Here is a 25995-nt window from a genome sequence, read left to right on the forward strand (position 1 = left end):
CACCGTTTCGGAGGATGTGGCCTCGCAGAAAACGGCAATGTCTCAAAATATCCCTGCTGTATATGGGGTTAGTAAAGTAGAGTGGCTGGAAGGCCGCTTGTGGGCGGCGGCGTCCCTAGGAAAGCCGTGGTGTTGCTGTTTCGTTGGCGGGCTTGTCGTTGTTCATTGAACAAAATAGCACAGCAAGCGGGCCGCGATATGACGCGAAGTCAACACTGGGATCTCCTGGTCTCGCCATGCGACGGCCTGCAGCAATTGACGCTGTCAGCTGACCGGCAGGTGTTGCAGTATGCCTAGCACGGATAGCCCAAGTTGTTCAGCTTTCCCGTCGGATCTCCACACATCTTGGCAACTCTTCCCACCGCCCCACAAACCGCCCCCCTGCCTGCTGGGGCAGAGAGGTCCCCACTGATTCCCGGCTGCTCCCTTACCACCAACTAACTATCCCGGCACCCGCTATCCGTGCTCGCCTCGTCAAGGCAGCCCGCTCTCTTCACAGAAGGGTCCTTCTTCTTGAGCCCCGACTCCCACGGTTTCCATCAATTTGGATCCGAAAACAGCTTGTGCCTGCTGTTTGCACGATTACGGTAGCCCGAAACGCTCGGTCGCTCCGACAGAATGCTCGACACGCTCCTGATCCGTCTCGACGAGAGCATCACCGAGCTCTTTGGACAATGGAATCTCTGGACTAGCGCCATCTTCACCGTTCTCGTCGGGGTTTTGACGTACCAGATCGCGACACGGCAAGATCCAGACACCCATCCGTTCATTCTTGCCCGCCAAGCCCATGGATCGGCCGTCCGTCAACCCGGCGAATCCTCCGTCTACAGATCCCCGGCCGCTCCCCATGGCATGCCCCTCAATGCCGGCTTGAATGTGAAGGACCCGGGGGCCTCCAAGTGGTCGCGGGGACGCGATGGAGACCTGCGGGACGTCTGGCGCCAAGCTATTGCGGGCGTGCAAGAGGATGGCCCTAACAAGGGAGCCACGGGTCGCATTCTGACTGTGCTCGGCACCGACAAGACGATTGAACACCCCCTCGCCGACGTCACCCGCCAGATCAACCTGATCGGCCAGCACATCGCCGACCAGGGCGGCAACCGTGTGGCCATCTATCTCCCCAACTCGGTCGAGCTGCTTGCCACGCTGTTCGCCTGCGCCTTCTACAACTTGACCGCCGTGATCCTGCCCTTTGACGAGCCCGCCGACGCCGTCCTCTCCATGCTACGCCGGTCCGCGGCTGACACCGTGGTGACCGCGCCAGGGTCCTTCCCCTTTGATGCCGTCGCCAAGAGCTACCCTTCCCTTCGCCAGCTGATCTGGGTCGTCGACGAGGGCAGCAAGCACTTGGATTGGAACGAGATCCCTCAGGGTACTGGCGGCAGCGTCAGCGTCTCTACCTGGCAGGAGATCGTCAACGACGGGTCCGTCGATGCAGGCAAGGAGCTACCACCGCTAGAGGGGCAGAAAGAACCCCGCGATATCACCGTCTTCTGGAAGCCGAGGCCGGGTCAGCAGGAGGAGATGGTGCGCTTCACTTCGGCCAACATCGTTTCCGGCATTGCCGCGCAGATCTTCGCCATCCCTACTGCGCAGCGGATGGGTCCCTCGGACCTGTTCCTCCCCGCTGACTCCCTCGCCAACACGCACACTCTCGTCCTCACCTTGGCCGCGCTCTTCTCCAACGCTTCCGTCGCCTTCAACTCGGTCGCCGCGCAAGCCGACGACCTTGCCGTGTCCACGCGCGGCACCGTCTCCCCGACCATTCTGGTCGCTACCCCCGCCGCCCTCCTCAAGACCCATCAGGAATCGCTTGCCCGCATCAACTCGTCGCTTGTCGCCCGCATCCGCCATCGCCTGCAAGTCCGCAAACTGACCCAACACGGCGTCCTTCCCACCGGAAGCAGCAACAACAACAGCAAGCTGCGATTGATTCTGACCGCCGAGCGCGTCGGCGCTGGTACCCCCCTGCTTTCGACGGCCGTGCTGACGGATCTGCGCGCGATCACCGGCGCTCGGATCGTGTACGCGTTGACGGCCGCCAAGGTTGCCGGCGCCGCGACACAGACTTTGTTTTTCGACTACAGGGTCTTGGAGGGCCAGCAGACCCACTTTGGGCCGCCGCTGACGAGCACCGAAATCCTGTTCCGGGATATGGGTGAGTGGAAGACCACGGATGAAGAGGGAAGCAGGGGCGAGGTAAGTTTTAAAGTCACTCATACATTCATTCCTCTTGCTGGAGCGCAGATGTGAGCATGTATGGCTAACTTTTTCTCCAGATTATTGTTCGCGGACCTTCTGTTTCCGGTGGCGAGGCTGCCCTTGGTGTGGCCGGTAAGATGAGGGATGATAACACGTTGGCGTACGTTTGAATGGACTCGGTGAATCATGCACGCATGGTAAGGGGACACACATGACTTTCCGGCCTCGACGAGATGTTTTCTCGTCGAGCGGTATTCGCAGCATTTATCAGAGGTTCAAATTACGTCTTCGACTGTCGGGTTCAGTTGCTTGGGTCTTCCCATTGTTCCGCAACATAGAACTAATTCCCCTATTTATTATTCCCTTACCACGAGCGAGCTGATCAGTCATGGAAAAGCGAGACTTGGAAAAAAAAGCGGCATATCCCCATATATCATCTGTATCCCACAATAACAGTAACCCCCCTGATCCATCCAGCCTGCGCCCTGCGCCCATACCATGCAAGATAGACAAACAAACAAGATAATCTTCCTCAGACCGACGCTCATGTTCCAAAACTACACCGTCTACGCCCCGTTTCTGTAAACCTGCGCTCCCTGGTTCCTGAACATGATGGTATCCCGCCTCTGCAGAATCATCAGCGCCCGGTTCAAGGCGGCCTCGCTGAAGCCTCTGCCCTCGACCATCTCGCGCCGCAACGTCGCCAGGCTGGTGCTCCACCCGATCGGTAGCCGCCGCTTGAGCTCGGCCTCGACGCGCGACACCTCCTCGTTCAGCTCGCGGCTGCCCTGGTTGCTGCCCTGGTTGACCGCGTCCATGGTGGAGCAGAGGAACAGCCGGATCGCCTCGTCGACGTGCTCCTCGGTCGCGACGGGGGACAGGGTCAGCTTGGCGAGGGACTCGGTGATGCGCACGATGGCCTCGAGCTGCCGGACCGTGATGGGGATGGACGACCGCGTGTTGGCCTCGAGCTCGGCGGCGTGGACTTGCTTGCGGATGGCGACGAAGTGCGACGAGAGCTTCTCCGCGGCCGCGTCAGAAAGGCGCGGGGCGCAGCGTCTGGGAAGGCTTGGTTAGTGGCTCGTTGGGTCGGATTGATCGAGGGGATATATAATATAAGGGAAGGGGGTGTAGATTTGGAGGTGGAGATTTGGCTGCTTACGATCTGCAGTAGCTAATGTAGCGACGCATCTTCTCGACGGGGATCTCCGCTTCGACGCGCTCTTCTACGCCGCGCCCGCCCATGTGGATGCCCATGACGTGCTTGGCGATGCGCTCGTCCTTGCCGCGCTCGTGCTCGTCCTTGACGATGAAGATCATGTCGAAACGGGAAAGGATGGTGGTCTGGAAGTCGATGTTCTCGCCGGGCGTCTTCATGTCGTCGTACCGCCCAAAGATGGGGTTGGCGGCGGCGAGAACCGAGGTTCGGGCGTTCAGGATGGTGGTGATGCCTGCTTTCGCGATCGAGATGGTCTGCTGCTCCATCGCTTCGTGGATTGCCACCCGGTCCTCGTCGCGCATCTTGTCGAACTCGTCGATGCACACCACACCGCCGTCGGCAAGCACCATAGCACCGCCCTCAAGGTAGAACTCTCGTGTCGATTGGTCCCGCTGGACGGAAGCCGTCAAACCGGCGGCGGAGGAACCCTTGCCGGATGTATAAATGGCAATGGGCGCAACCTTTTCGACGAACTTGAGCAACTGCGACTTGGCCGTGCCGGGGTCGCCCAGCAGGAGAACGTTGATGTCGCCACGCAGCTTCATGCCGTCCGGAAGGATCTTTTTGGAGCCGCCCAGCAGGAGACACAGGATAGCTTTCTTGATATCCCGGTTACCGTAGATGGACGGGGCAATGCAGTCGGTCATGATGTTGTACAGATCTGGCCGCCTGCTGAGCTCGAGAAACTCTTGCTCCTCCTCCTCGGAAAACACGGCCTGCCCCTTGGCGGTCTGGTCGATATCGGTCTGGATGCCGGTCGCACGCAGGTACGGTGTCCGGATGGCGACGGCACCGCCCGAGTTCTTGGAACCCTTGCTCTGATAGATAGAGAAGATGCCCATGATAACGCACCTCGACCCAGGTACCACCCGGTTCGTGAGGTAGCGGTCAGCAGAGACGAGGACATGGCGCGGCAACTCTCCGACGGGCACCTGGTCGGGGGCCTCCTGGAGCTTGATGATCTGTTGGTCGACAAATTTCGATTTCTCGTGTACGACGAAATAGGGGTCGAGAGGGCACTTTTCGGTGGGATCGCCGGGCGCCCTGTACCTGCCACACTGCCTTGGGAGTGACACGCTACTAAATCCTCCGAGAACCGGGATGTCTTGCGTGTGATCGCAGGTGCGGCATTGGATATGAAGCTCTGTCGCTTTGGACGACATGACCGAGGCGCCGATGACAATGCCTGGCACCCTAACAAGCCTCGAAATGGTGAGCGAATCCAGGTTGCGAATCGACACATCTTCGGCGTTGGAGTGCAGCAACAGCTGGTGGTCGGGGAGTTTGACATTGGGCTCGTGAGGATAGACGATTCTGTGTGTGCACCGCTTCAACGCTGCTTCGAACTAGACGAGGAGGTCAGATATATCCGGTCCAAAAAAAAAAAAAGGTCCTGTTGTTTTCGTACTAGTGGGATGATCTCTGCCGGTTCCGTAACCAATCTGTGGGCGATTTCTTCGTTGAACTTGATCAAATCGCCAATATTGACGTCGCAGTAGTATTTTTTGAGGAGCGCATTCTCACGGAGTTGATCTCTTGAGAGAAAAGTTAGTCCCACATGTGCGCCACGAGACGGAACTACAAGAAGCGAACCTGTATACGAAGACGTTGTCGAGTCGGAAGTCGAGGATGAAGGACTCGAGGAGGCTACGGATTTGCGTGTTGGACTCTTCGGTTTCGGCCGGTGTCCCGTAGAGGCGACTTGTGAAGACCGACTGTCGGTCCATGGTGAAGAGCAGGTACCGAATCTATGTGCCGTGATGCGAGGGTTGGAGGGAAAGGGGAACAGAATGGTGAGTGGTGGCCTCGGTGATCACGATGGAGGGGCAGAAGTTTAGGTTGCAAAAAGGAGGGCGACCGCGACGCGTAAAACCGCCAGGGCAACGCGACCACAGCGCGTTTTCTTGCAGGGATCTTAATTGAGCCCCACCAGGCTGGTCTGTGCTGAGCGGGCGGTACTAGTAGTTACGGATACTGGATAACGTTAATAAGGCGGCAAACCCCGTTACAATGCTGCCTAAGCAGGACCCAAGTCGAATATGCAATCACAGGGGGAGGAACAATTCTGAGCACTGCTCAGCAGAAAGTGGCAGGGTTCAGGGGACCGTTGCTTGGCGCAGGCCAGTCCCGGCCAGGTTGGCGTTCCCGAACAGCAATGCGGCAGGAGCTCGAGTGCGGCGGCCCGCAGTCCGACTTCGTACGCACTTACTACAACTAGTTACTCGGGAGAGGATTCAATCGCCTCTCAACCTAAACAGCTTTCGATTGTGGGCCCATCGTATTCGCCTGAAAATAGAGGAAACATATACGGATTACGCACGCCTGGCACGCACGCAGCAGCTGAGCCACGGCTGGATCCCGGCGCAGCGCATGCAACACAACACACAACACTTGCAGCGCTCGGCAATGGTACCTCGGTGACGGTAGCCTCAGACAGCTCCGCGGCACCTCCGACGATCAAGGCCCGAACCTCGCGCGCACACGGCCTGAATGGTCGCAAGCGACCTGAAGACTTTGCCTTGTGGCCGGGGAGATTGGGCGAAGCATCATGTTCTCAAACCAGGGGGCGCGCAAGTCGGTGGATAGCCTGTCGCCGACCCCGTCGGTTGGGCATCGGGGCGACTTCCCTTTCCATGGGTATACACACGCCCATAACCCACGAGATCTGGACTGGACTGTATCTCGAGCTTCGGCTAATACTCAGAAGAACAGCGCCTCTCGGGTCCCAGCGACCAGGCCAGCGGAGAGGGTCGACTGCAAGCTCCGTCCATTCGATCGGCGGCTCGCTGGACGCTGGGGCGAGCTCGTCCGACGCCGTATTCGAATCGGGCCAGAATGCTATATCAACCCTCCTCCAGCCCCCGATAGTAAGGACCGGCCTCCTCCCACACACCGCCCCGCCCGCCTCGAGTGCCCACCGGCCCCCGACCTCACGAGATATCCCCCCAGTGGCGCTCACCAACATCCCGCACGTCGAACCATCCGAGTTCGCCCCTTACCTGTCGCAAGTCGGCGCCTTGTACGAACAACTGCGGCGGATACAGTTGGATGAGGATCAAGGGACGAACAACACACACCGCCGAGGCACCAAGCCCGACGAATACCCCGAGGCGCTCGATGAGGCCCACCTGAGGCCCGGCAGGCGCCCCGGCTTGTCGTCGAGACGGATGTCCACGGCGTCTCTCAGCTCCTTATCGTCGATAGACTCGGCTCCGGCCCCGCGGCGCTCGAGCTCACGCCCCAGGAGAGGACAGACACACGGACCTCCGCCACTCTCTACCATACCCGCCGTGTACTTTGACCAAGATTTCCACCTCGAGAACCCGCGCACGTTTGATGTCGTGAGTGAGCGCTCTGAGGTAGTCCGGCCGGCACCGGGCAGCAACGAGAAGGGCGCCTCCTCCAACGGTCAGGCCGCTGCGCCCCGCAAGGCCCTGGCAACCAACGCGATCCTGCAGGAGAAGCTCTCGTGGTACATGGATACCGTGGAGATGCACCTCATCCAGTCCATTTCCACCGCGTCCACCACCTTCTTCACCGCCCTCGGCTCGCTACGAGAGCTACACTCGGAGGCGGCAGATTCGGTGGAGAGGATCAGGGCGCTAAGGAAGGAGCTGGAAGCTCTCGACCAAGAAGTTGCCACCGGAGGCCTCAACCTCGTCCAGCAGCGCAGGAGACGGGAGAACGTCAAACGGCTTCACGACGCTGTTCTGCAACTTAAAGAGATTGTCGACCGCGTGGCCGTCTGTGAGACCCTGGTCGACTCGGGCCAAGTTGACCAAGCCCTCGACGGCATCGACATGATCGAGAATCTCATGGCAGGCGAGGCACCAAACAACAGCGAGATGGGTATACGCTTGAGAGACCTCAGGGACGCCACCGCCCTCCAGAGCGTGAGCGGCGACTTGGCTGCCCTCCATCTCCGCATCGGGAAGTCTTACGAGGCCAAGTTCCTAGACACGCTCCTCACAGATCTCAGAACACATGTCGAGAAAGTGTCTCCCCAAGAGGTTCTGATGCGTTGGAGCAACGCCTCGGCACGTACCCGTGGGGCTCACAGTCGCGAACCCTCCGCCCAACCGGCCTACATGACGGGAACGAAGGCGATGCGGGCAGAGCTCCTCTCCAGCCTAGCGGGTCTGCAACGTGCCAAATATCTTACGGCTGCGGCTACCGCGTACCGAGAAGCGGCGCTACGCGAGATCAGGGCCATCATCCGGAAGCATATGCCCAGCTCCAACGAAGATGATAATGAATCGCTCATGTCAACATCCACTAGGACGGGAGGCAAGCAGCGCTCGCAGCAGGAGAGGTCGATCATGCTGGCCCGCAACTTGCGCGCTCTGGAACCGCAGGATGCCGAGCAGCTGCTGATCAACATATACATCGGCGTGTCCGAAGCGCTGAGAAGACTGGGCACCCAAGCCAAGGTTCTCTTAGATGTTGCGAGCTCCATTGGCGAGCCCGGGGGGGCGCCTCCCGGAGCCCGATCTCCGCTCCAGTCACCCCCTTTCAGCCCCACCCCGAGGCAAGCATCAGGCGCTGCTCAAGAAGCCCAGGAGGAGATCCACTTGGCCGTGGACATTGCGAATCTTCTCGGGCAGGCGGTAGACGTGGCACAAGAGAAGATCGTCAAGGTGTTGCGCGTGCGCTCAGAGCAGAGCAAGCGGTTGGATCTCCTTTGGTTCCTCCGCTATTTCACACTCAACCTCCACTTTGCCAACGAGTGCGAGGCCATCTCGGGGCGCAGCGGCACCACTCTGAAGACGGTCGTCAACGGGCACATCAAGGACTTTATTCAATACCATGGCGACGCAGAGAATCAAAAGCTTGCCCAGGGAATGGAGTCAGACCAGTGGAATTCCGCTGACTTTGGCGACAAAGACACCGAAGTGCTCAATCAGCTTCTGGAGAGCAGCACCAAGGACGCCGCCGCGTGGGTGGAGGGGACTCAAGTCTGGCTTCCGCATCCCGACTCGCAAAAGCCGGGCGAAGAGGCCGACCCTTTGACGACGCAGACCAATGGCTCCAGCAAGACAAAAACAAGGAGCGCCGTGATCGACTCGGAACATTTCCTGCTTCCCAACTCGGCCATATCGTGCATGCACGGCATGGCCCGTTTCTTGCAGCTCATGACCGCGATACCGTCCATGACGAGCGAAGTATCCACATCGCTCATCTCGTATCTCCAGCTCTTCAACTCACGCTGCACCCAACTCATCCTCGGCGCCGGAGCGACACGCTCGGCCGGGCTCAAGAACATCACGACGAAACATCTCGCCCTAGCATCGCAAGCCCTCGCCTTCATCGCCACCATCATCCCACACGTCCGCGAGTTCGTCCGACGACACTGCGGTTCGGTGACGGCGGCGCCGGGAGTCATGGGCGAGTTCGATAAGGTCAGGCGGGCGTTCCAGGAACACCAGAACAACATCTACGACAAGCTTGTCGAGATCATGAGTGGGCGGGCGCTGGCCGGTACTAAGAAACTCAAGGCGGTAAATTGGGAGCAGCCATCCAACAGCGTGGCCAACGAGTACATGGAGACACTGGTCAAGGAGACCACCACGCTTCACCGCAACCTGACAAAGCATCTGCCCGAGGACACCGTGAGGATGATCATGATGCCCGTGTTCCGGAACTACAAAGACACGTTCGGCGCGGCATATCGGGGGTTGGAGCTCAAGTCAGAGCAAGCCCGTGCAAGGTACGCCGCCTAGTCAGCAGTCTGTTCAGGGCAAAAATGGCTAACACGAGCACAGGATGCTTCAAGATATCGAGTACTTCAAGTCTCGGCTGGGCAAAATCGACGGTTTCGAGGACGCGGGTGACCATCTGGTTAGCGTCATCAAGAAGATGACTGCTCCTCCCCCACCTCCAACACCCGAACCCGCATCGCAATCGCCGCCAGCAACGGAAACTCCAAACGGAGGAGAGGAAGGAAAGAAACCGGCAGGAGAAGGTCAGCCTCCGAATCCACAACCCCAAGCAAGCACGGCAGCAGCACAGGCAGAGAAGAAGGGAGAGGGCAACGATGCAAGCACGGCAGCGTAACGGGGACGGCTCTACGCAAGCACCTCGTCGACGGTGGGCGGATGGTTCATGCTCTGAAATGTGAACGGCGGATGTATAGATGGCACTGGAGTGTATATACCTAGCGGTCTGGGACGGAGTAATGAGGTTTCGAAGTTGATAACAGTTCTTCCTGCCGCTTAGAGTGAAGGAGTGAAAGGCCCAACCAAAGTTGAATCGTAATTTTGTCCATCTGTCGGGACGTGGCAACATGGTTAATCCCCTCCATCACTGAACCTGTTGCTCGCCGGGAGACCAACCCGAATGGGAACTCAAGTGGGAAATAGGCGGCATTGATTCGACGATAAGTATGTATCCAGTGCTGTGGCTGTTTCGAGCCTCGAGTGATGCCCTGGGGCATTGGACTTCGCTACCATCATTCCTATATCTCCACCCGCGCCCTCCGGTACAGTACATCGCACGATTGATCGCCCTAGTCTGCTGCACCATGTAACGATACTCATACGCTCGCATTAGCACACTGTATAATAGACCACAAGGGTACCCATATGTGCTGTTTCCGGAAACGTCCAGCTCCTGCTGCGACGATCTCCCCCCCTCCCCCCCCTTCGTGCACTTCGTGGCGTAGCCATCGCTACCAGTGTCTTAATGCCCCTAGTATAATCCTACCACAAACTCGCGATCGTGTGATGTGTGCCTTGGCATTAGCGGTAGGTTTTGTTTTGACCTGGCGCCATTTATTACAATGGCATTTTATGTCAGGATCCATATCGACGGGTATGAAGAAACCGTCATCATCAATCACACACACCTTGGCAGCAATGCCGACTCCAGGCACGCCATGAATCTGGTGTGCAGAAGACAAGCCGCAAGCCGGGAGGGCCGAGCTGGTTTGAAGCCGAAGATTCTAAACTTCCGGCGACTGGGGCCCCAGACCAATAATCAGCCCCGCGACGAGAGGTGACCGCTGCTTTGCCGGGACCACCACCTCCTCGCTAGCTTGCCCGTGGACGGCTCTCCGGCGAACTCGGGCCACTCGTGCTGGTTCAGAACGCGCAGACCGGACAAGGGCAGCGACCTCTAGCGCTCCACCATCTCCGCGAGCTCCATCCGCGAGCGGGCCTCGCGCATGAGCGCCTTGGCCTCCTCGACCTCGACGCCGTCCTGGCACAGCTCCATGGCGAGCCGGTTGGCCGTTTCGTAGTCTTCGGCGCGCATCGCATACTTTGCCAGCCACATGCGTGCCTTGCTGGTCGCAAAGGTCACTCCCGTTCCGCCGTCGGGGCCGGCCCGGCCCTCGAGCCCGTCACCGGCTTCGGCATCCGAGCCCGGCGAGTCGTTGTGGATGGCGATCGAATCGCCCAGCGAGGGGCCGGCGCTGCCTTCGACGCCGCCCGCGGCTCCTTCCTCCTGGGCCAGGCACAGCTCCATGTACGCTTTCGCCTCTTCCTCCTCGCCGAGCCGGTCGTACATGTTGGCGATCTGCAGCAGCACCTCCGGGTCCATCTGGGATGTGCGGTCGACGGTGCCGGCGCTGCCGAAGCTGCTCGCGGCCGTGGTGTCATAGTAGCTATCGGCCAGCAGGGCGCGCTTGAGGGCCTTGATTCCGTCGCGGTCCCGGCCCATCTTTTGCAGGCAGGAGCCGACGGCCTGCCACATCTTGGAGTCCCACGGTCGGAGGCCCGCCGCCTTCTTGTAATACCAGAGCGCGTACGCGTGCATCTCGAGCACCTCGTAGGTCTGGCCGAGCCCGTACCAGGCGCGGTAGTCTCGCCGGTTGACGTCGACTGCTCGGCGATACGACTCTATGGCCGCATGGGTGTTCTTAAGCTCGACGAACTCGTGGCCCATGAGCGTCCATGCCGAGAGACAGGAGCGGTCCAGCGTAAGAGCCCGGCGAAAGTACTGAACCGCCTTCTCGTGGAGCGAGAGCAACGAATAGTAGTTGCCGATCACGACGCAGGATTCCGGGCGGAACTTGTCAATGTTGGAGCAGAGGTGGGCCAGGAAGGCGAGCTTGGGCCGCCGGTTCAGCACGTATAAGATATTGGAGTAGTGATCGAGCGAGTCGAGCCGGTGCGGATGCAAGGCCAACACCTTGTTGAACTCCTGTTCGGCGGCGAACAAATCCTTGGAATGGTAACATAGCAATGCCTTACAGGTTAAGAGGAAGGAAGAGGTTGGGAAGATGTCGAGGAGGTCATTCAGCGAAGACGCAAGATCCGGACCCTGCTGGTAGAGGTTAACCGCGGCGTTGGCGTGGAAGATGAAAGACATGATGTTTTGCGGGAGGTGAGGCGCGATTTTGTTCAGCTAAGGCGCAGGTAAGTTATCAGTTAGCATCCAGACGATACGATGGGGAGAGGAGGGAGGAGGGAGGTGGTCGGTGTTGCTTTACCTGCTCGACTCTCGAGACGAGGTTTGTAATTTCTAGCCAGGCGCCCCAGTTCCAGGGGAACAAGTGCACGCTCTGCATGAGATAGTCCAACGCTAGGTTGTCATTCTTCTCCTTCGCCAGGACCATGCCGTACAGATACTCGAGAAAGCCTTGGCTGGGGGGATAGTCGCCGCCGTCGGCCTTCCGTTGGGCAAACCACCTGGACAGGAAGCGGCTGACGACCACCAGTTGCTTATTGACTACGGAGCCGGAGTCCTGGGGCCCCATGATCATCTCGGTCTCCTCGTCCTTCTGCTTCTCTCCCGCAATGACTTTCGCATACAATGCTAGGAACATGCTCTTCTGGCTAATCTCGGGCAGGGTGTCTTCGGACGAGAGGGCAACAGCGGTCGCCTTGGCTTTGCCCTTACCCTTTGGGTTTGCAACCTCATTCGGGTTGGTCCCCAAGAGGCTGGCCAGCAGGGGCTCGGGCAGGAAAACGGCGGCGCACCGGTCGAACTCCTTGCAGTCAAAGTACGACTTTGCGAGCAGGTACCGGCCGAGCTCCTGAGCCTCTCTCTCGGCCTCGACGGGGTCGGGGTTGGGTGAGAAGACGGTATGTATATGGCTCTGTGGCACGTCTGACATTGTGTCAAGGTCGGGTTCTGGGAGGGCATCGAGGAGTTCTGCGGCCCTGGGAGCACCGGTTAGCTGCCTTCGTCTGGAGCTACAAGCGCTCCTGGAGGGCGGTCCTGAGCAAACCATTTTGCAGACTGATAGAGGCATCTCTCGGAGCACTTCACCACTGCTGTCTGGAGCGCCTCCCTAAGTTGCAGGGAGTCTTTGGATGAGAGCCCCATGACTGCGATGGGTTGTTTGTTCTATCGCGTACGGGCGGTCGTCCTAGTTATAGTCGCGGTGATGTCAAAACGGGAGCTTTGCCCGTGCTGCCTTGGAGATTTCCGAGTCTCGGCTTGGGAAGCTACAATTGGGTACGGTCATGGACGAGTTAAAACCGAATCTGTCGCTGTTGTGCTCAGTATAGTACAGTCTAAGCATTCGCATGCCGATTAGCTTTTGGTGATTGAGCGCAGATGCATTGACCCAACGCATGCATACTGTTTTTTGCTACTGAACCGTCGTGCTCCAGTGGCAGCAGCAAGCGGCGCGTCTGCCAACGATGACGCGCATTTGCTGAGTGGGGTTAGCACATGTGTTGCTGTCCTTTAGCGTACCATGTAATCCGTACAGTACAATGGTACAGAGGTATGTATGTACGGACGTACGGAGTACTCTGATGCATCCGCTGGCACTGTTCCCGAAATTCTGCCGCACTTTTAGGGCCAGGGGTCTCCAAGAACGCGACCCAGGTTCCCCACAATAGCTTTGCCAGAGAGGGGGAAAAGGAGGGGTCAATTGGCACTCGCCCGTCCACCACTTTTCCATTGTTTCCCGCCTACCGCTTCATTCACCCAATCCAGGCCCAACCCTCGGCCCCCCCCCTTCCAAAAAAAGTGCCCCTTCTCCTCGGCCCGCCGAACTCTGGCCGACTGTGCCTCCACGCCGCTCGTTCGAAAAGACAAGAAACGGAAAGAGAAAAGAGGAATTAACAAGCACCGGCGCAAAAATGGCGAAGCAAACAAACCTCAAGGAGTTCGAGGCCGTCTTCCCTAAGCTGGAGAAGGTTCTCCTCGAACATGCCGAGCAGTACAAGCTCCCGAAGCAGGTCGTCGACTGGTACAAGAAAGTGGGTGGGCGTCGCTGCTGGAAACAAACAGGCGTGTTCCGCTGACCGTTGACCGTTCTTCTGCCCAGTCCCTCGAGGTCAACACCCTTGGCGGAAAGTGCAACCGCGGCATGTCGGTGCCGGACTCGGCGTCGCTGCTCTTGGGGCGCCCCCTAACCGAGGACGAGTACTTCCGGGCCGCGACGCTGGGTTGGATGACGGAGCTGCTGCAGGCCTTCTTCCTGGTGTCTGACGACATCATGGACGGCAGCATCACGCGGCGCGGCAAGCCCTGCTGGTACCGCCACGAGGGCGTCGGCATGATCGCCATCAACGACGCCTTCATGCTCGAGTCGGCCATCTACACGCTCCTCAAGAAGTTCTTCCGCTCCCACCCGCGCTACGTCGACCTGCTCGAGCTGTTCCACGAGGTTACCTTCCAGACCGAGATTGGCCAGCTGTGCGACCTGCTCACCGCCCCCGAGGACGTCGTCAATCTCGACAACTTCAGCATGGAGAAGTACCGCTTCATCGTCATCTACAAGACGGCCTACTACAGTTTCTACCTGCCCGTCGCCCTGGCGCTGTACCTGCTCGACATCGCCACCCCCGGGAACCTCAAGCAGGCCGAGGATATCCTCATCCCGCTGGGCGAGTACTTCCAGGTGCAGGACGACTACCTCGACAACTTCGGCCTGCCCGAGCACATCGGCAAGATCGGCACCGACATCCAGGACAACAAGTGCTCGTGGCTGGTCAACCAGGCGCTGGCCATCGTGACCCCCGAGCAGCGCCGCGTGCTCGAGGAGAACTACGGCCGCAAGGACAAGACCAAGGAGGCCGCCGTCAAGAAGCTGTACGACGAGCTCAAGCTGGAGCAGCGGTACAAGGAGTACGAGGAGAAGGCTGTCGGCGACATCCGCGGCTTGATCGACAAGATCGACGAGTCCCAGGGCCTGAGAAAGGGCGTCTTCGAGGCCTTCCTGGCCAAGATTTACAAGCGCAGCAAATAATTAAATACGCCGCCGCGTCTCGAGCAGCGCACCTCTTATCCCACACCCATTGCCATTTCTTTGCAGGTTCCAGCACACATTAATACCCCAATATTTATAATAAGACAAAAGAGAAGTAATCCAATGAAGTGGCACGTCTATTTGGATACCCAATGACCGAGGGCTGATTGTGAACCGCTGCATCAAAGGATGGTTTCCACCCGCCCCGACCCGTTCTCTTATTTTCTTTTTCCATCGTCTCGCGACAATCATTCATCATAGCGATACATGATATCATCCCTCATGCCCGTCCAAAGGCGGGATTGCAACAAACAGCAGGCAATGCCAGCGCCCGAAAAAAGTGAAGCGAAAATAAAGCCTAAGCGAACATCCATAGGCAGACCGGACCAACCACCCCAACCTTGCCGCGTCAATAATCTTCGCTAGGCCTTATTGCCAACCCATTCCCCCCTGTCCCCGCATATCTCCATTCCTCGATCCCTGCCTCACCCTCTCCTTCTCCTCTTCCCCCTGCCCCATCATCATCTTGGCCCTCCCCTGCATGTAAGCCGCGGCCGCGGCCGAGGACGAGACCGCTGGGGCCGGCACGGGGGGATGCACACCGCCGGCGCTGCCGCTAGCGATGCTCTTGACGGTATGACTCCTGGCCAATCCGTTGTGCGACAGCGGAGCGCTAGCAGCGCCGCCCTCGCCCTCGACAAGGGCTAGCGTCTGGCCCCTCCGCCTCCCGGCGGCCTTTCGGAGGTCATACTGCTCCATCAGCGTCGTTCCGCTCCCACCAGGGACACCACCGCCACCGCTACCGGCACCACCGCTCGCACCGGCTGTCGACAGCAGTGGTTCGGGCCTTCGTATCAGGCTCTTGGGCGGCGCTGAGGCGTCTCTGAAGCGCGTGGTCGAGCTGCCCGGAAGCACCGGCCCCGTGGCCAAGTCGACGAGGGGCTTTCCCTGCGGCGCGCGAACGCCACGGCCCTTCTTCTCGCGGGACCACTGCGGGGGCTCAACAAAAGATGGCGTGAGGTCAACGAGAGGCTGGGGCGGGCCGGTACTGCTGTTGTTGCTGCTCGAAGTGGGCCGGCGTTGGGTTTGCTGTTGCTGGGCGGGCTGTTGGTGCAAGGGCGGGTGACGCTCTCGTGCTTCTTCCCCGCCGCGCTCACGGGTAGCCGCGGTTGCCCGTCGGGTCAAGGAGGAGGCAGCAGAGGCGGCGGTAGCGGATGGACGAGGAGTGCGTTGATCAGCCGAATGTTGGGTAGCGGGGGGAAACCAGCCTCCTGGGCGTTCCCACTTGTCGTAGCTGCCGTCCGAATCCGAGCTTTGAGCGCGGCCGCCTGCGGCCGGGGCAAGGGCTGCATGGCTGTTCAGTAGGTTTGGCCCGTCGATGAAAGGGCCATCATCGGACGAGGTCACCGCACCCGGTCGCTGTCGTGCCGCGAGGTTTTGCCGCAGGGCTTGCTGTTTGCGCTCGTCGTATCCGTTGCCAAGTAGTCCGGTCGCTTCGAAAACGGCGGCCTGTTTCTCGCGAAGAGATGGTGGCATGGCCGGCACTGGGGGTACTACTCCTCCGCTTGCTGTATTGGACGGCGTGCTCTCCCGAGTAGACGACGAGGCTGACCGTACCAAAGGAGCTCGGCGATCCATTGACGGTCTTGCCCTCGAGCTCTGATCGATCGAGACTCTCCCCCTAGAATCGTGGTCACTCTGAGACATGATGGTTGGGGATGAGACCTGCTCCTCGTGCAATCTTAATTTCTTGTTCACGAGATACCAGCTACGCCAACGGTGCACGCAGGAGCGGAATTGCCGAGAAACATTCGCATCGTCGGTGCAGAAGAAGTGGACGTAGTGGGTCGAATCAAGGAAGAGGGACGCCTTCTCCTGGCTTCGGATGGCGTAGCAGTACTTTCTGGGTGGCCGCAGCTGCTTTTTCATTTCGGCCGCAGTCGGCAGGTACAAGTCAAAGTCGGAGAGTTGGCAGAGCTTGGCGACATCCTTGTCAGTGGTCTTCCATTCCTTCTTCTTGGAGGCGAATATCTGCCCGTTCTCCTTCAGGGTGATGTAGCGTTGGCTCCATTTTCCGGGCCGCTGCAGGAAATAGAGCGGCAAAACAAAGCCCTCGGGTTCGCTCTGTGTTTTTGGGACGCTGGATAGGCTCAGTTCGCCGTCGGGGTCCGAGCGGTCTGGTAGGATGACAAGACCGTTGGATGAGTGGTGGTCCCAAGCGCTGGTGACATCCCAGATCCGCTCATACTGACGAAGCCTCCTCTCGAGACCCGGTCGGGCGCATGGCTCGATGACCACACTGGTATCTGGGTCGATCAATCGCCCCAAGCTCGCGAGCGATTTGCCGCAGTCCGCCAACAATTCTGCCGTGGATGTTTCTTTTGTGATTTGGGCGGTCACCGCAACATCTCCGAACCGCACCACGACGGGCTGCATCCAACATTAGCGCGCTCAACCTTCTCCAGCGGGGCAGAAACAGCGAAACGCCGTAGATTCGGACCACTCACCTTGACCGTAGGGTTCGGAGGATACTTGTCCTCGGCGAGGCCGCGAGCCATCTCTAGGCTGGGCTCCACGCCAGGAGCGTGGTGCGACTGACGCGACTCTGTTTCTGTGTGAGCCGATGTGGACGGCGACGAGGCGGGCGGCGGCGCGCGAGAGCGTTTCGAAAGGGTTGAACGCGACGATCCGCCACTGCTCGAACTCTTCTTGCGGCCAAAGGTGAGGAAGGTAAATGCCTCGCGCACCGGGCTCCGTGGCTGGCGTGGTGGGCTAGCCGGCCCGGCTGAATGCGCGAGCACCTCGGGCGGCTGCATTGCACGACACGCGGCTCGCAAGCCGTCCGGACGGTCTTGTCGCACTCGGGCGCCTTGGTCAGACTGGTACTTTTGAAATCGGCTTCAGGTGCTCCCTGTGCCTCGTTGTCGACCGAGACCGAGGCCCTGTCGTCGCCGTGGTATCGACGCGGCCGGCCCACCTTTCGTAGGCTGTCTGCGGTCGTTGCGGTCGTTGCGGTCGTTGAAGGCGCGGGCGCGGGCGCTGATGTATGATACGACTCGCGGTGCCGGAGCGACGAACCTGGCCTGAATGGCGACGCAGGGAGCGCGGGTTTCACTGCCCCTGTTCGGCAAGGTCGAGGAGGGGGGGGAGATAGGAAGGAAGGGCGCAGGGGTTCTGCGGGACGGAAAGAACAAGCTTCCCCGGGTAATAAAGTCCATGCGCGGCGCGGCGCGTTTGGCCGCGGCCGGCTCCTTGCGACCTTTTTTCCTCACGTCATTGTTGGTGCTCCTTGGCCGCCGGTTTGAAGCCGTCCTTTGAGCCAACTGTGACGGCGCCACAGCGGATTTGCGCTCGCGTCCAACTTTGGGGTCGCTGGGCTCGCCAGCGTCCCGATTTTCCCACTTTTCCCAGTCTTCTCGGCCCACTCCAGCGCTGTGAGCAAGTGACTCAGCAGGGTAGAAATGACGCGCTTTATTTTCAGACCGCCTCTGCTAGTGCGGCCAGCCTGCAGCGACTACTCACAATCAACGCACGCCTTTGACGCCTTTCCGCCGCATTACTGCCTCGCCGACCAACTCTTTTCAGGGATTGCCGGCATCGAAGCGTGGTGTTGCGAGTTGGTTGTCTCTTGCGGCAGACATGGCGATTGGCAGGGGTTTGGCTGTTTGCTGGACCCTGCTCCGCGCTGGGACCCCTCCACTCAGGTCGTTGGCTTACCCACTTCAGCTGAACCCTTGCAAACTGCTTTTGGCGCGCGATCTTTAGGGAAGCAGATCGTTCGAAGTTCAGCGAATGAAGGAGATGGCCGAGGCACGCAGCCCACGTTTCTCCTCACACTCGCAGCGAGGTGGAAAGAGGTGGAAATGAAGGCGATCATCGACGCAAGGAGGGTTTTGGGGCACATCTTAGTGGAGTGTACGGAGTACAGATTACGTCCACGACCCAGGAAATCTGGGACGCCAGCCACCATTCCCAAGTCCAGCGCGCTGCATGCCTCGCTGGTTTGACGCGTCGCGCGTTCACTGACAGTCCCACATCATCGACCGAGACATTTCTGCGAGCGCCCCGTCATGGCAAAGTCACGCCGAGATGCGCCTTCTCCTCAATGGCGGAAAGCCCGGCATTCCCTCCTCCACCACCCGACAAAATCCTGCGTCGAGACATCAATGCCGAGCTCCTTGAGCGCCTTGGTGCTGAGGTGGCAGTCGTAGGGGCGCTGGACGCTGGAGTTGGGGTCGTTCCCCTCGGTATTCGGCACGATCCGATCGATCGGCACGCCCATGATCTCGCCGAAGAGCTGGCAAATCTCGTACTTGGTGTACTTGTCCTCACTCGAGAATTGTAGCACCCTAGGCAGAGACGCCTTGTCGGCTTCGCCCAAGTAGCGAACAGCCACATCTGACGGAGACCAAGTTAGCCCAGACCTTCCAGCGCCGAGAAAAGAGGCCTAAGTGTGAAACGTACCGTAGCAAACCCTTGCCACGTCCTCCGTGTTGGTAGGGTACCTTATTGCCCAATGGTCCATCTTCACCTGGCCAGTCTTGCCCCCCTTCCCCAGTACCACATCCATCAGGCAGTTCACCGCGCTCTCCTCGTTCCTGCCCCCCTCGACCTCGCCGTACAGGACCGGGACCCTCAGCACCACTCCCAAGCCGTCCTTCCCGGCATCCCGGAAGGCGCCGAGCACGGCACCCTCCCCGTCAAGCTTCGTTTGCCCGTAGAGGTTCGTCGGGCCCGTCGCGGCGTCGGCCTCGTACGGCGCCTCGCCAGGGCGGCCGGGAAAGACGTAGTCGGTCGAAATGTAGATCAACAGGATGTCTCGCCGGGCACAGTGCTGCGCCAGCGTGCGCGAGGCCTCGATGTTGAGGACGCGGGTGCCGGAAGGGTCCTTGTCGACTTTGTCCGGGTAGCGGTTCGCAGCGCCTGTTTTGACCGGGATGTGACGCGTTGTTAATGAGAACGAGTTTCTAAATCCCCCCCTTTTTAGCTCCAAGGGAAACGGGGGGTTACGTTCAGACGCAAAATGGGACAGAAGGGGGAGGCGTACAGTGTATTACTACCTGTGGTCTGGTTTTGTTGTCGGTAGTTAGGAACCTTGCGGGACAGCAACAGCCGGGGAAAAAAAAGGGGGGTAAGCAGGCTTTGGTGCACGTACTTGACTTCTTCAATGGCGTTCTCAATCTCGGCGCTATTGGCGAGGTCGACCTTGAGGATGTTGACGCCGTCTGCTCTTGAGAAACCGGTGCCCTTGGCGGTCCAGTCGTGGAAAGCGAAGGCCTTGACAACTTGCCGGCCGAGGAAGCCTGTGGCTCCCGTAATGAGAGCTACTTTGCCAGACATCGTTCGTACGTTCGAATTGCGTGGTTTCCATACAGGAAGCCAAACGAGTCTCTTTTAAGGTTCTCTTCTCGGAAACTCTCTCCTCTCCCCACCCCCCACTGCGGGGGTTCTAGAATGCATAGACGTCATCGCCCAGCATCTATTGGAGGGTTAGGGCTATCCGTGGAAATTGGCAATAGGAGTGGCCTACGGAGAGCATCACGGGCAGGACCTCGGGAAACTTGTGCTTCCGTTGACTGCACCGCAGCGAGACCGCGACGCAGTGAGACCGCGAAACGCGACCTTGCTAACTTTGTTGCAATGCTCTTCCTAGGTTGCCCATTCTCATCATACTAACTTAATCAACTTCCCTCAATCCTCATCAGCCACTTTGTCAGACACCATCTCTTTCGCGTTGTTGACAATTTTTTCAGGGGGACGCGCGGCAGCGGCTTCGGCAGACTCTGAATTGCTCATGCCCGGGATTGGCGGGAGCTGAGTGCTAGTGTCGTTGGGCACGGGGATTCGGATATCCTCCGGCGACCCGGGAATTGTCTTCGGATCGAGACCAGGAATGTGAATGCGTTTAGCCTCATTCTGATAGGCCGCCGGAATGATCTCAATGATCTCGTCTCGCGGGAATTTCAGCTTGGGAATGTCCATGGTACTGCAATGCATCAGATACGCGTACAAGACGCGCAAGACGCTCTCGTGCGCAATGATCAAGAGGTCGTTCTGCTCGCGCTCCAGCTCTAGAATGATAGGCTCTAGCCTGACTGCAAGGTCGTGGTATGACTGTCTTGAGTTAGCCCTGCATCTTTCCGGGCTAATATAGAACAGCAAAGAGACGCAAAGTTCAGCATACCTCCGCGCGCGGATACCGATGGTGATAAGGATCCAGTTCGTGTTTCTCTACCTCCTCAGGGTACTTGAGGCGAATTTCGCGCTCTGACAGTTTTTCGCAAACGCCAGGGTTGATCTGGCTCATCTGAGATCGCGGCCGAACCTTGTAACCCCTCTGGCGCAACGGTTCGGCAGTTTGCATAGTACGGTGTCGCGTGGATGTCCACACCGTCAGCGGCCGCAACGGCACATCGGGTTCGCCCCGATCGATGGCCGCCTGGCGCTCCTGCTCTCGGTGTCGGAGGAGTGTCTCTGTCATTTTCTCCGCATAAATTATGCCTTCCTCCGAGAGCGGAGCATCCGCCTTGTACGAGTCCTCGTCGGTCGCGGGGCCGGCGCGGACAAAGAAGGTCGTACGAAACTTGATGTGCAGGTTGGTCAAGTAAAAGACGATTCTGTGAGACAGGTAGTTGAAGCTGACATTGTTATAGAAGAACGCCTGTCCAGCATTGATCATCTTGACGTAGTTGAGCTCATCTTCGTTCATCGTTTCGAACACCGGAATCTTGGTCTCGATCCGCCTGAGGTAGTGTCTGGCCGCCTCATCGGGATCCATGCCGTGGAACTGAGAACGTTAGTGGTAGTAACCCTTGATGCCTTCTCACGGTGTAATGGAGCGGAGACTCACGTCAGGGGACGAGATCTTGACATTGCGCGCATTCTCTTGGAGGATTTCCTGATCGTCGACGTAGGATTCGATGAAGAGTGTCTACCGGCGTCCTGTCAGTACTAAACCCTCAAGTGACAACAGAGGGGAAAAAAATCCCACCTGAACATCATGCTTGGCGAATTCCTTTGCTAGAGCTCGGCGGCCGCTCGCAGTGGGGTTGACAGCATCGTAGATGGCGACCTGCCCGTTCTCGTGGTTCAGCCAGGCGTAGATGTCCTCTCTGCACTTTTTAAGAATTTTTTGGCGGAGCATCAGGGAGGCCGGGGACGCGTTAGGGAAGAAGTAGTCCTCAGGAACGAGACCGCCCTCGACTGTGGCGCGGCGATAGTCGCCCAGATGGAAGATGCGAGTCTTGACACCAAGCCTAGAGTGGATGAGTACCTGTGACATTCCGGAGAGCAGGGACGGTACTAACCACGAAAGATAGCGAGCCATTGAGACACAGATGTGTCTGGACGCTGATTTAGCTTGAATGCCGCTGTGTAATCGTCGGGGGTTTCCTCACGTCTTTCCGCGGGCGGGAAGGCCGACCATGACGATAGCGATCCGCCCTGAGTGGAACAGTCTGCCAGACATAGTGCTGTACAGCTGTGCCGGCGCCAAGTTGCCCTGATCATCGGGAACATCATGGATACCGTCAATAAAAGTCGAGCTCTTGCGTCGATATCGCGGCGCGCTGGCTGCGATCTTAGCGGTCCTACAACCGTCAGCGGCGGGTTGATCTAAACACTTCCTCGTCTCATGAGGTTCGATGCTGGGGTGGATTACAGCAGCGTATCCATGGCGGGCGATGCCTGAGCCAGACAAGTTGCGGAATCAGTGAGATACGAGCTGGAGTCGGTGGGGATTCGATTGTTTTGTATGTGTCACCAACCCCAAGGGTGGGAGCTGCAGAAGGACAGTACTCGAACCGCTCACAGACCGATCGATCGGACCGTACTAGTGGCGGCGATAAAAGCGAACCAACAGAAGCAGCGGCCGCAATGCTCGTTTTCAGGAAGTGATGGCGATGTGCTATAACTTGAGTACGTATGTGAGGATGCGAGATAAAAAGCCTCCGTAATGGCAAGCAGGATTGCCCCTATAGTCGGTCTCGCCCGGCAGCTGAGTGCTGGCACTGACACGCCTGGTGCACGAGACTGGGTACCAGGTGTTAAGGTACAGTTTTTAGCAGGATCCCCTTTCGGACTGACAAGGTTTAGCACTTTTCCTGAGAATCGTGGTCTCGAGGGCTGCTAAGACCAAGGACAAGGCAAACCGAATGGGCTCTGAATTACACGTTAATGCCGGCTTCAGGAATGTATGTTGGCTTTGAGGTTCGGGTTAGACCGGGGCAAATCGGCCGTGCTCCAGTAAGTTGCTCCGTACGGATTACATGTGGTGCCGTTTTCGTGTGACCAACCATGCTGAGGGCATGTGGGGACCTTAGCGTACGGGATAACGGATCTGTACGGACTACATAGTACTTGTAGTCATACACTACGGGCTGACAAAGACAAAGGTGGTGTATGTACCCATTTCATACCTACCTTACCTTATACCATCTTAGTTTTGAAGCTACGAATCTACACCCAATAAAGAATTAGGCAATAAACTTCTGAGCTCTTGTTGTGAGGTCGGTTAATTCGGACAACTCACTGCTGTGTTCTCAAAGTACGAAGTTCCGCAGTCTTAAGGTAACTACTGTGTACTAGTGTAAAGCAACTAACCTGCTTGTTAGCTGAACTAAGCTAGACTGCGGTGGCCATATCAAGCCGGAAAGCATCGACTTGTGCTTCGCAGACACCTGTTGAGCAATCCGCACCTGTTGTGGATGGTGCTGTATCCCCAGGGCGGTCAGGTATTGACTTTTCTGGTAGTTCATACGAGCGCAGACGTTCTTGTTTGTATGTACGGATTACAGTACATGCCTTCATCAAGTGTCAAAGCGTCATGATTCTCACGCCGCTTGACCCCCTGGACACCGGTATTTACCTACCTCACCCAATGAACTCTTGGTATGCGAATTGCATGCTTGTACTTGTTTGTAGGAGCAGGTATGTATGTACATACATACATACATACGGAGTAGTTAGGTAATGAATCCCAACTCCTTGGATCCTGGAGGCACCTTGGCAAGTGGCCCGCCGGCCCGCCCCACAGGCGAGCGCATGGACCATGCAAACCAGGCTGGCGTCCTCTGGATCGGACCGTGAAATTTTTGGACCAGCTTCAAGTTCAGTTCTTTGTAACAGCGAAACAGCAGCCCCGGCTCAAGTGTCCCCGACATCGAGAGCCACCTCCCCGTCGATCGCGCCGGCAAATACATGCAAGTCGGCAAAGAGAATTAGATCTTCTTGCTGTCGGTTACTGGCCTAGACCACCGCTTGATCACGCGAACTCCTCACGACACAGCATTGAAGCGACCCGCGCACTGCCGCGACCCAAACTGCCATCACCATAGCCATGGCGTCCACTTCCGATGCGCCGCTCGCGTTCTTGCGCAAAAACCCCGTGTTTTCCGGTCTCTCAGATGTTTATAACGCCTTTCAAGAAAAGAGGGAAAAGTTGGGATTGCCGAATCCCGGGTTAGTAGAAAACGTCGCCAAGGGTACGTCACAGACGGGCACGATCCAGCCCCCAGAGAGAACATCGGGTTGTTGCCGCTGGCTCTGGAGTCTTATATTTCTTCTAAGAAAACACTGCTAACTAATCTGGCAGAGGTCCAGCGCGATGTTCTCACCACGAACCTGATGTTCTCCGGTCTCCGGGCCGACCTCACAAAGGCCTTCAGCTTCAACCCCTTGTATGTGTTTTTCGCAAATAGCGGAGGAATCGCATCTCGACTCCCGCCGTGTCATTCTCAACTTCTTGTACATTGCTGATGGGAGCCAAGATTCCAAGTATCTCACCAGTTCGCTATGGGCGAGCGGTTGAGTCCCTACACATTCGCCGCTCTCTACGGTACTAGCAAGGTATGCAGCCTTTTTACTCGCGAGGACATCGGGATGTCGCCTATCTAACAACCATTCAGGTGTTTGCGCAAGGCAACATTGATGACCAGGGCTCGCTTTCGGCCACGTTCAACTGGAGATGGAACAATTCCTTCGTCACGAAGTCGCGCTTCCAGATCGCACCTGGCGCCACTGGCCAAGACATGGCCCAGTTCGAGAACGAGTACCTCGGCAGGGATTTCACCGCTACGCTGAAGGCACTCAACCCCTCCTTTCTTGAGGGTGGTTTGACCGGCATCTTCATTGGCCAATACCTCCAGTCCGTTACACCTAAGCTCGCGCTCGGTTTGGAGGCCGTCTGGCAGCGCGCCGGCCTTACCCAGGGCCCGGACACCGCTGTTTCTTACGTTGCACGGTACAAGGCGGAGAATTTTATTGCCAGTGCCCAGTTGCAGGCACAGGGTGCCCTCAACGCTTCCTACTGGCAGCGTTTGTCGGACAAGGTCCAGGCTGGTGTTGACATGACCCTTTCTGTCGCCCCCAGTGGCGCCATGATGGGCGGCCTTACCAAGGAGGGCATCACCACGTTTGGTGCCAAGTACGACTTCAGAATGTCGACTTTCCGTGCCCAGATTGATTCCAAGGGCAAGCTGAGCTGCCTGCTCGAGAAGCGGGTGGCTGCCCCCGTCATGATGACCTTCGCCGCCGATGTGGATCACTTCACTGTAAGCGAGGCTTCTCCGGCCTTTTAGGAGTCCCAGGCTAACCTCCTGAACAGCAACAAGCAAAGATTGGCGTTGGTATTTCCATTGAGGCCGGTGGCGAGGAGCTTCAAGAGCACCAGGACGCTACGGGCGCTCAGCCTCCTCCCAACATCCCCTTCTAAATGACCACGCCATTGTAACCGGCAGGACGACAAGACTCCAAGCTGTTCCGCACTCAGCCTCCCATCTTGTTCCGCTCCGCCTAGCCACGTTCCTATCGATCGCCTAATATTTGCCGAATCGGCCCTCTGGCTACCAACAGGGATACGTCGCCCTGCCCGCCGTCTCTCGCTCTCTCTCTCTCTGTCCTTCTTCTCATCGCCGCGTTCTGGCTGCCTTGGCAGGCGGTAGCAAACAGCACATGGTTCCTCGAAAACGGGTCGGCCCTACGTCTTGCATATCTGGCTTGTCACGAACGATAGATCTTCTCCCATTCTTCAGATTAGTCCCACAACGGATGCCTGTCTGGGGAACAGGTCACCGGCCAAGGGGCAAATCAAACCTGTATTATAGAGTTGTGTGTTTGGGAAGGGGAAAGAGGAAGGTTCTCTCGCGGTTCCGGACGCGGTAGTGGGCAGAAAGAGCTGAGACGTTTGTCAGAAGGGGACCGGGAGTCCGGAGAATGTCCGGCGGACTGACTTGCGTTCCACCCTTGGCCGCCTCCTTTCTCGAACCTAGCACTGGTGGCCCACGCTGTAGATATTACTGGCATGAACGAGATGTAAAAATAGCACATGCACACTAGTTAAACGCAGACTGCGAAACTCGGCCTTTGGCATCGCTAGTTGACTGTGTGACATGCGAGGATATTATTTCCGCGCCTCTTTATACATGAT

General features: G+C 58.1%; 9 protein-coding genes across 9 annotated transcripts; 4 read left to right on the forward strand and 5 right to left on the reverse strand.

Annotated features, from left to right (window-relative positions):
* Nucleotides 1–377: 377 nt before the first annotated feature.
* Nucleotides 378–2592, forward strand: MYCTH_2301401 (uncharacterized protein). The gene is made up of 2 exons (XM_003661637.1): nt 378–2199; nt 2280–2592. Exons 1-2 carry the CDS (start codon nt 619–621, stop codon nt 2370–2372), a joined length of 1674 nt encoding a protein of 557 aa, XP_003661685.1. The 5' UTR covers nt 378–618; the 3' UTR covers nt 2373–2592.
* Nucleotides 2593–2617: 25 nt separating this feature from the next.
* Nucleotides 2618–5273, reverse strand: MYCTH_2301403 (uncharacterized protein). The gene is made up of 4 exons (XM_003661638.1): nt 5015–5273; nt 4830–4956; nt 3365–4767; nt 2618–3261 (listed from the first exon to the last, which is right to left on the reverse strand). The coding sequence occupies exons 1-4, from the start codon at nt 5146–5148 to the stop codon at nt 2769–2771; spliced, it is 2157 nt and encodes a 718-aa protein (XP_003661686.1). The 5' UTR covers nt 5149–5273; the 3' UTR covers nt 2618–2768.
* A 315-nt stretch (nt 5274–5588) lies between these two features.
* On the forward strand, nt 5589–9739 carry MYCTH_2301406 (uncharacterized protein). Its single transcript, XM_003661639.1, has 3 exons — nt 5589–6058; nt 6134–9128; nt 9184–9739. Exons 1-3 carry the CDS (start codon nt 6055–6057, stop codon nt 9473–9475), a joined length of 3291 nt encoding a protein of 1096 aa, XP_003661687.1. The 5' UTR covers nt 5589–6054; the 3' UTR covers nt 9476–9739.
* A 677-nt stretch (nt 9740–10416) lies between these two features.
* MYCTH_2301410 (uncharacterized protein) lies at nt 10417–12786 on the reverse strand. The gene is made up of 3 exons (XM_003661640.1): nt 12594–12786; nt 11853–12525; nt 10417–11767 (listed from the first exon to the last, which is right to left on the reverse strand). The coding sequence occupies exons 1-3, from the start codon at nt 12689–12691 to the stop codon at nt 10535–10537; spliced, it is 2004 nt and encodes a 667-aa protein (XP_003661688.1). The 5' UTR covers nt 12692–12786; the 3' UTR covers nt 10417–10534.
* Nucleotides 12787–13320: 534 nt separating this feature from the next.
* MYCTH_115096 (farnesyl pyrophosphate synthetase) lies at nt 13321–14570 on the forward strand (the record flags this gene model as incomplete). Its single annotated transcript, XM_003661641.1, has 2 exons — nt 13321–13578; nt 13647–14570. The coding sequence occupies exons 1-2, from the start codon at nt 13459–13461 to the stop codon at nt 14568–14570; spliced, it is 1044 nt and encodes a 347-aa protein (XP_003661689.1). The 5' UTR covers nt 13321–13458.
* A 214-nt stretch (nt 14571–14784) lies between these two features.
* Nucleotides 14785–17708, reverse strand: MYCTH_2301415 (uncharacterized protein). Its single transcript, XM_003661642.1, has 2 exons — nt 17078–17708; nt 14785–17000 (listed from the first exon to the last, which is right to left on the reverse strand). The coding sequence occupies exons 1-2, from the start codon at nt 17384–17386 to the stop codon at nt 15000–15002; spliced, it is 2310 nt and encodes a 769-aa protein (XP_003661690.1). The 5' UTR covers nt 17387–17708; the 3' UTR covers nt 14785–14999.
* Nucleotides 17709–18444: 736 nt separating this feature from the next.
* Nucleotides 18445–19923, reverse strand: MYCTH_2314646 (uncharacterized protein). Its single transcript, XM_003661643.1, has 4 exons — nt 19726–19923; nt 19618–19637; nt 19035–19493; nt 18445–18968 (listed from the first exon to the last, which is right to left on the reverse strand). Exons 1-4 carry the CDS (start codon nt 19908–19910, stop codon nt 18673–18675), a joined length of 960 nt encoding a protein of 319 aa, XP_003661691.1. The 5' UTR covers nt 19911–19923; the 3' UTR covers nt 18445–18672.
* A 162-nt stretch (nt 19924–20085) lies between these two features.
* MYCTH_2301421 (uncharacterized protein) lies at nt 20086–22384 on the reverse strand. The gene is made up of 7 exons (XM_003661644.1): nt 22231–22384; nt 21968–22159; nt 21878–21913; nt 21562–21826; nt 21421–21501; nt 20755–21357; nt 20086–20684 (listed from the first exon to the last, which is right to left on the reverse strand). The coding sequence occupies exons 1-7, from the start codon at nt 22242–22244 to the stop codon at nt 20262–20264; spliced, it is 1614 nt and encodes a 537-aa protein (XP_003661692.1). The 5' UTR covers nt 22245–22384; the 3' UTR covers nt 20086–20261.
* A 1325-nt stretch (nt 22385–23709) lies between these two features.
* Nucleotides 23710–25927, forward strand: MYCTH_79116 (uncharacterized protein). The gene is made up of 5 exons (XM_003661645.1): nt 23710–24052; nt 24163–24247; nt 24338–24416; nt 24476–25120; nt 25174–25927. The coding sequence occupies exons 1-5, from the start codon at nt 23908–23910 to the stop codon at nt 25279–25281; spliced, it is 1062 nt and encodes a 353-aa protein (XP_003661693.1). The 5' UTR covers nt 23710–23907; the 3' UTR covers nt 25282–25927.
* The last annotated feature ends 68 nt before the right edge of the window (nt 25928–25995 follow it).

Source organism: Thermothelomyces thermophilus, chromosome 2 (assembly GCF_000226095.1).
Source record: "Thermothelomyces thermophilus ATCC 42464 chromosome 2, complete sequence".
Taxonomy (NCBI): Eukaryota; Fungi; Ascomycota; class Sordariomycetes; order Sordariales; family Chaetomiaceae; genus Thermothelomyces; species Thermothelomyces thermophilus.

Bases quoted from the DNA above. Each gene is read 5' to 3' on its own strand.
- MYCTH_2301421 (XM_003661644.1), bottom strand. The intron at 21,827-21,877 runs GTTAGTACCGTC...CATCCACTCTAG, and splicing joins ATGGCTCGCTATCTTTCGTG to GCTTGGTGTCAAGACTCGCA. The intron at 21,358-21,420 runs GTGAGTCTCCGC...TAACGTTCTCAG, and splicing joins TCAAGATCTCGTCCCCTGAC to TTCCACGGCATGGATCCCGA.
- MYCTH_79116 (XM_003661645.1), top strand. From the start codon at position 23,908: ATGGCGTCCACTTCCGATGCGCCGCTCGCGTTCTTGCGCAAAAACCCC. The intron at 24,248-24,337 runs GTATGTGTTTTT...ATGGGAGCCAAG, and splicing joins GCCTTCAGCTTCAACCCCTT to ATTCCAAGTATCTCACCAGT. The intron at 25,121-25,173 runs GTAAGCGAGGCT...CCTCCTGAACAG, and splicing joins CCGATGTGGATCACTTCACT to CAACAAGCAAAGATTGGCGT.
- MYCTH_2314646 (XM_003661643.1), bottom strand. From the start codon at position 19,910: ATGTCTGGCAAAGTAGCTCTCATTACGGGAGCCACAGGCTTCCTCGGC. The intron at 19,638-19,725 runs GTACGTGCACCA...CAACAAAACCAG, and splicing joins AACGCCATTGAAGAAGTCAA to ACCACAGGTAGTAATACACT. The intron at 19,494-19,617 runs GTACGCCTCCCC...CGGTCAAAACAG, and splicing joins ACCACAGGTAGTAATACACT to GCGCTGCGAACCGCTACCCG.
- MYCTH_2301401 (XM_003661637.1), top strand. From the start codon at position 619: ATGCTCGACACGCTCCTGATCCGTCTCGACGAGAGCATCACCGAGCTC. The intron at 2,200-2,279 runs GTAAGTTTTAAA...CTTTTTCTCCAG, and splicing joins AAGAGGGAAGCAGGGGCGAG to ATTATTGTTCGCGGACCTTC.
- MYCTH_2301406 (XM_003661639.1), top strand. The intron at 9,129-9,183 runs GTACGCCGCCTA...ACACGAGCACAG, and splicing joins TCAGAGCAAGCCCGTGCAAG to GATGCTTCAAGATATCGAGT.
- MYCTH_2301410 (XM_003661640.1), bottom strand. From the start codon at position 12,691: ATGGGGCTCTCATCCAAAGACTCCCTGCAACTTAGGGAGGCGCTCCAG. The intron at 12,526-12,593 runs GTTTGCTCAGGA...CGGTGCTCCCAG, and splicing joins CTCTATCAGTCTGCAAAATG to GGCCGCAGAACTCCTCGATG. The intron at 11,768-11,852 runs GTAAAGCAACAC...CCTGCGCCTTAG, and splicing joins TCGTCTCGAGAGTCGAGCAG to CTGAACAAAATCGCGCCTCA.
- MYCTH_2301403 (XM_003661638.1), bottom strand. From the start codon at position 5,148: ATGGACCGACAGTCGGTCTTCACAAGTCGCCTCTACGGGACACCGGCC. The intron at 4,957-5,014 runs GTTCGCTTCTTG...TTTTCTCTCAAG, and splicing joins GACAACGTCTTCGTATACAG to AGATCAACTCCGTGAGAATG. The intron at 3,262-3,364 runs GTAAGCAGCCAA...AAGCCTTCCCAG, and splicing joins TACATTAGCTACTGCAGATC to ACGCTGCGCCCCGCGCCTTT.
- MYCTH_2301415 (XM_003661642.1), bottom strand. From the start codon at position 17,386: ATGCAGCCGCCCGAGGTGCTCGCGCATTCAGCCGGGCCGGCTAGCCCA. The intron at 17,001-17,077 runs GTGAGTGGTCCG...TGTTGGATGCAG, and splicing joins CTCCGAACCCTACGGTCAAG to CCCGTCGTGGTGCGGTTCGG.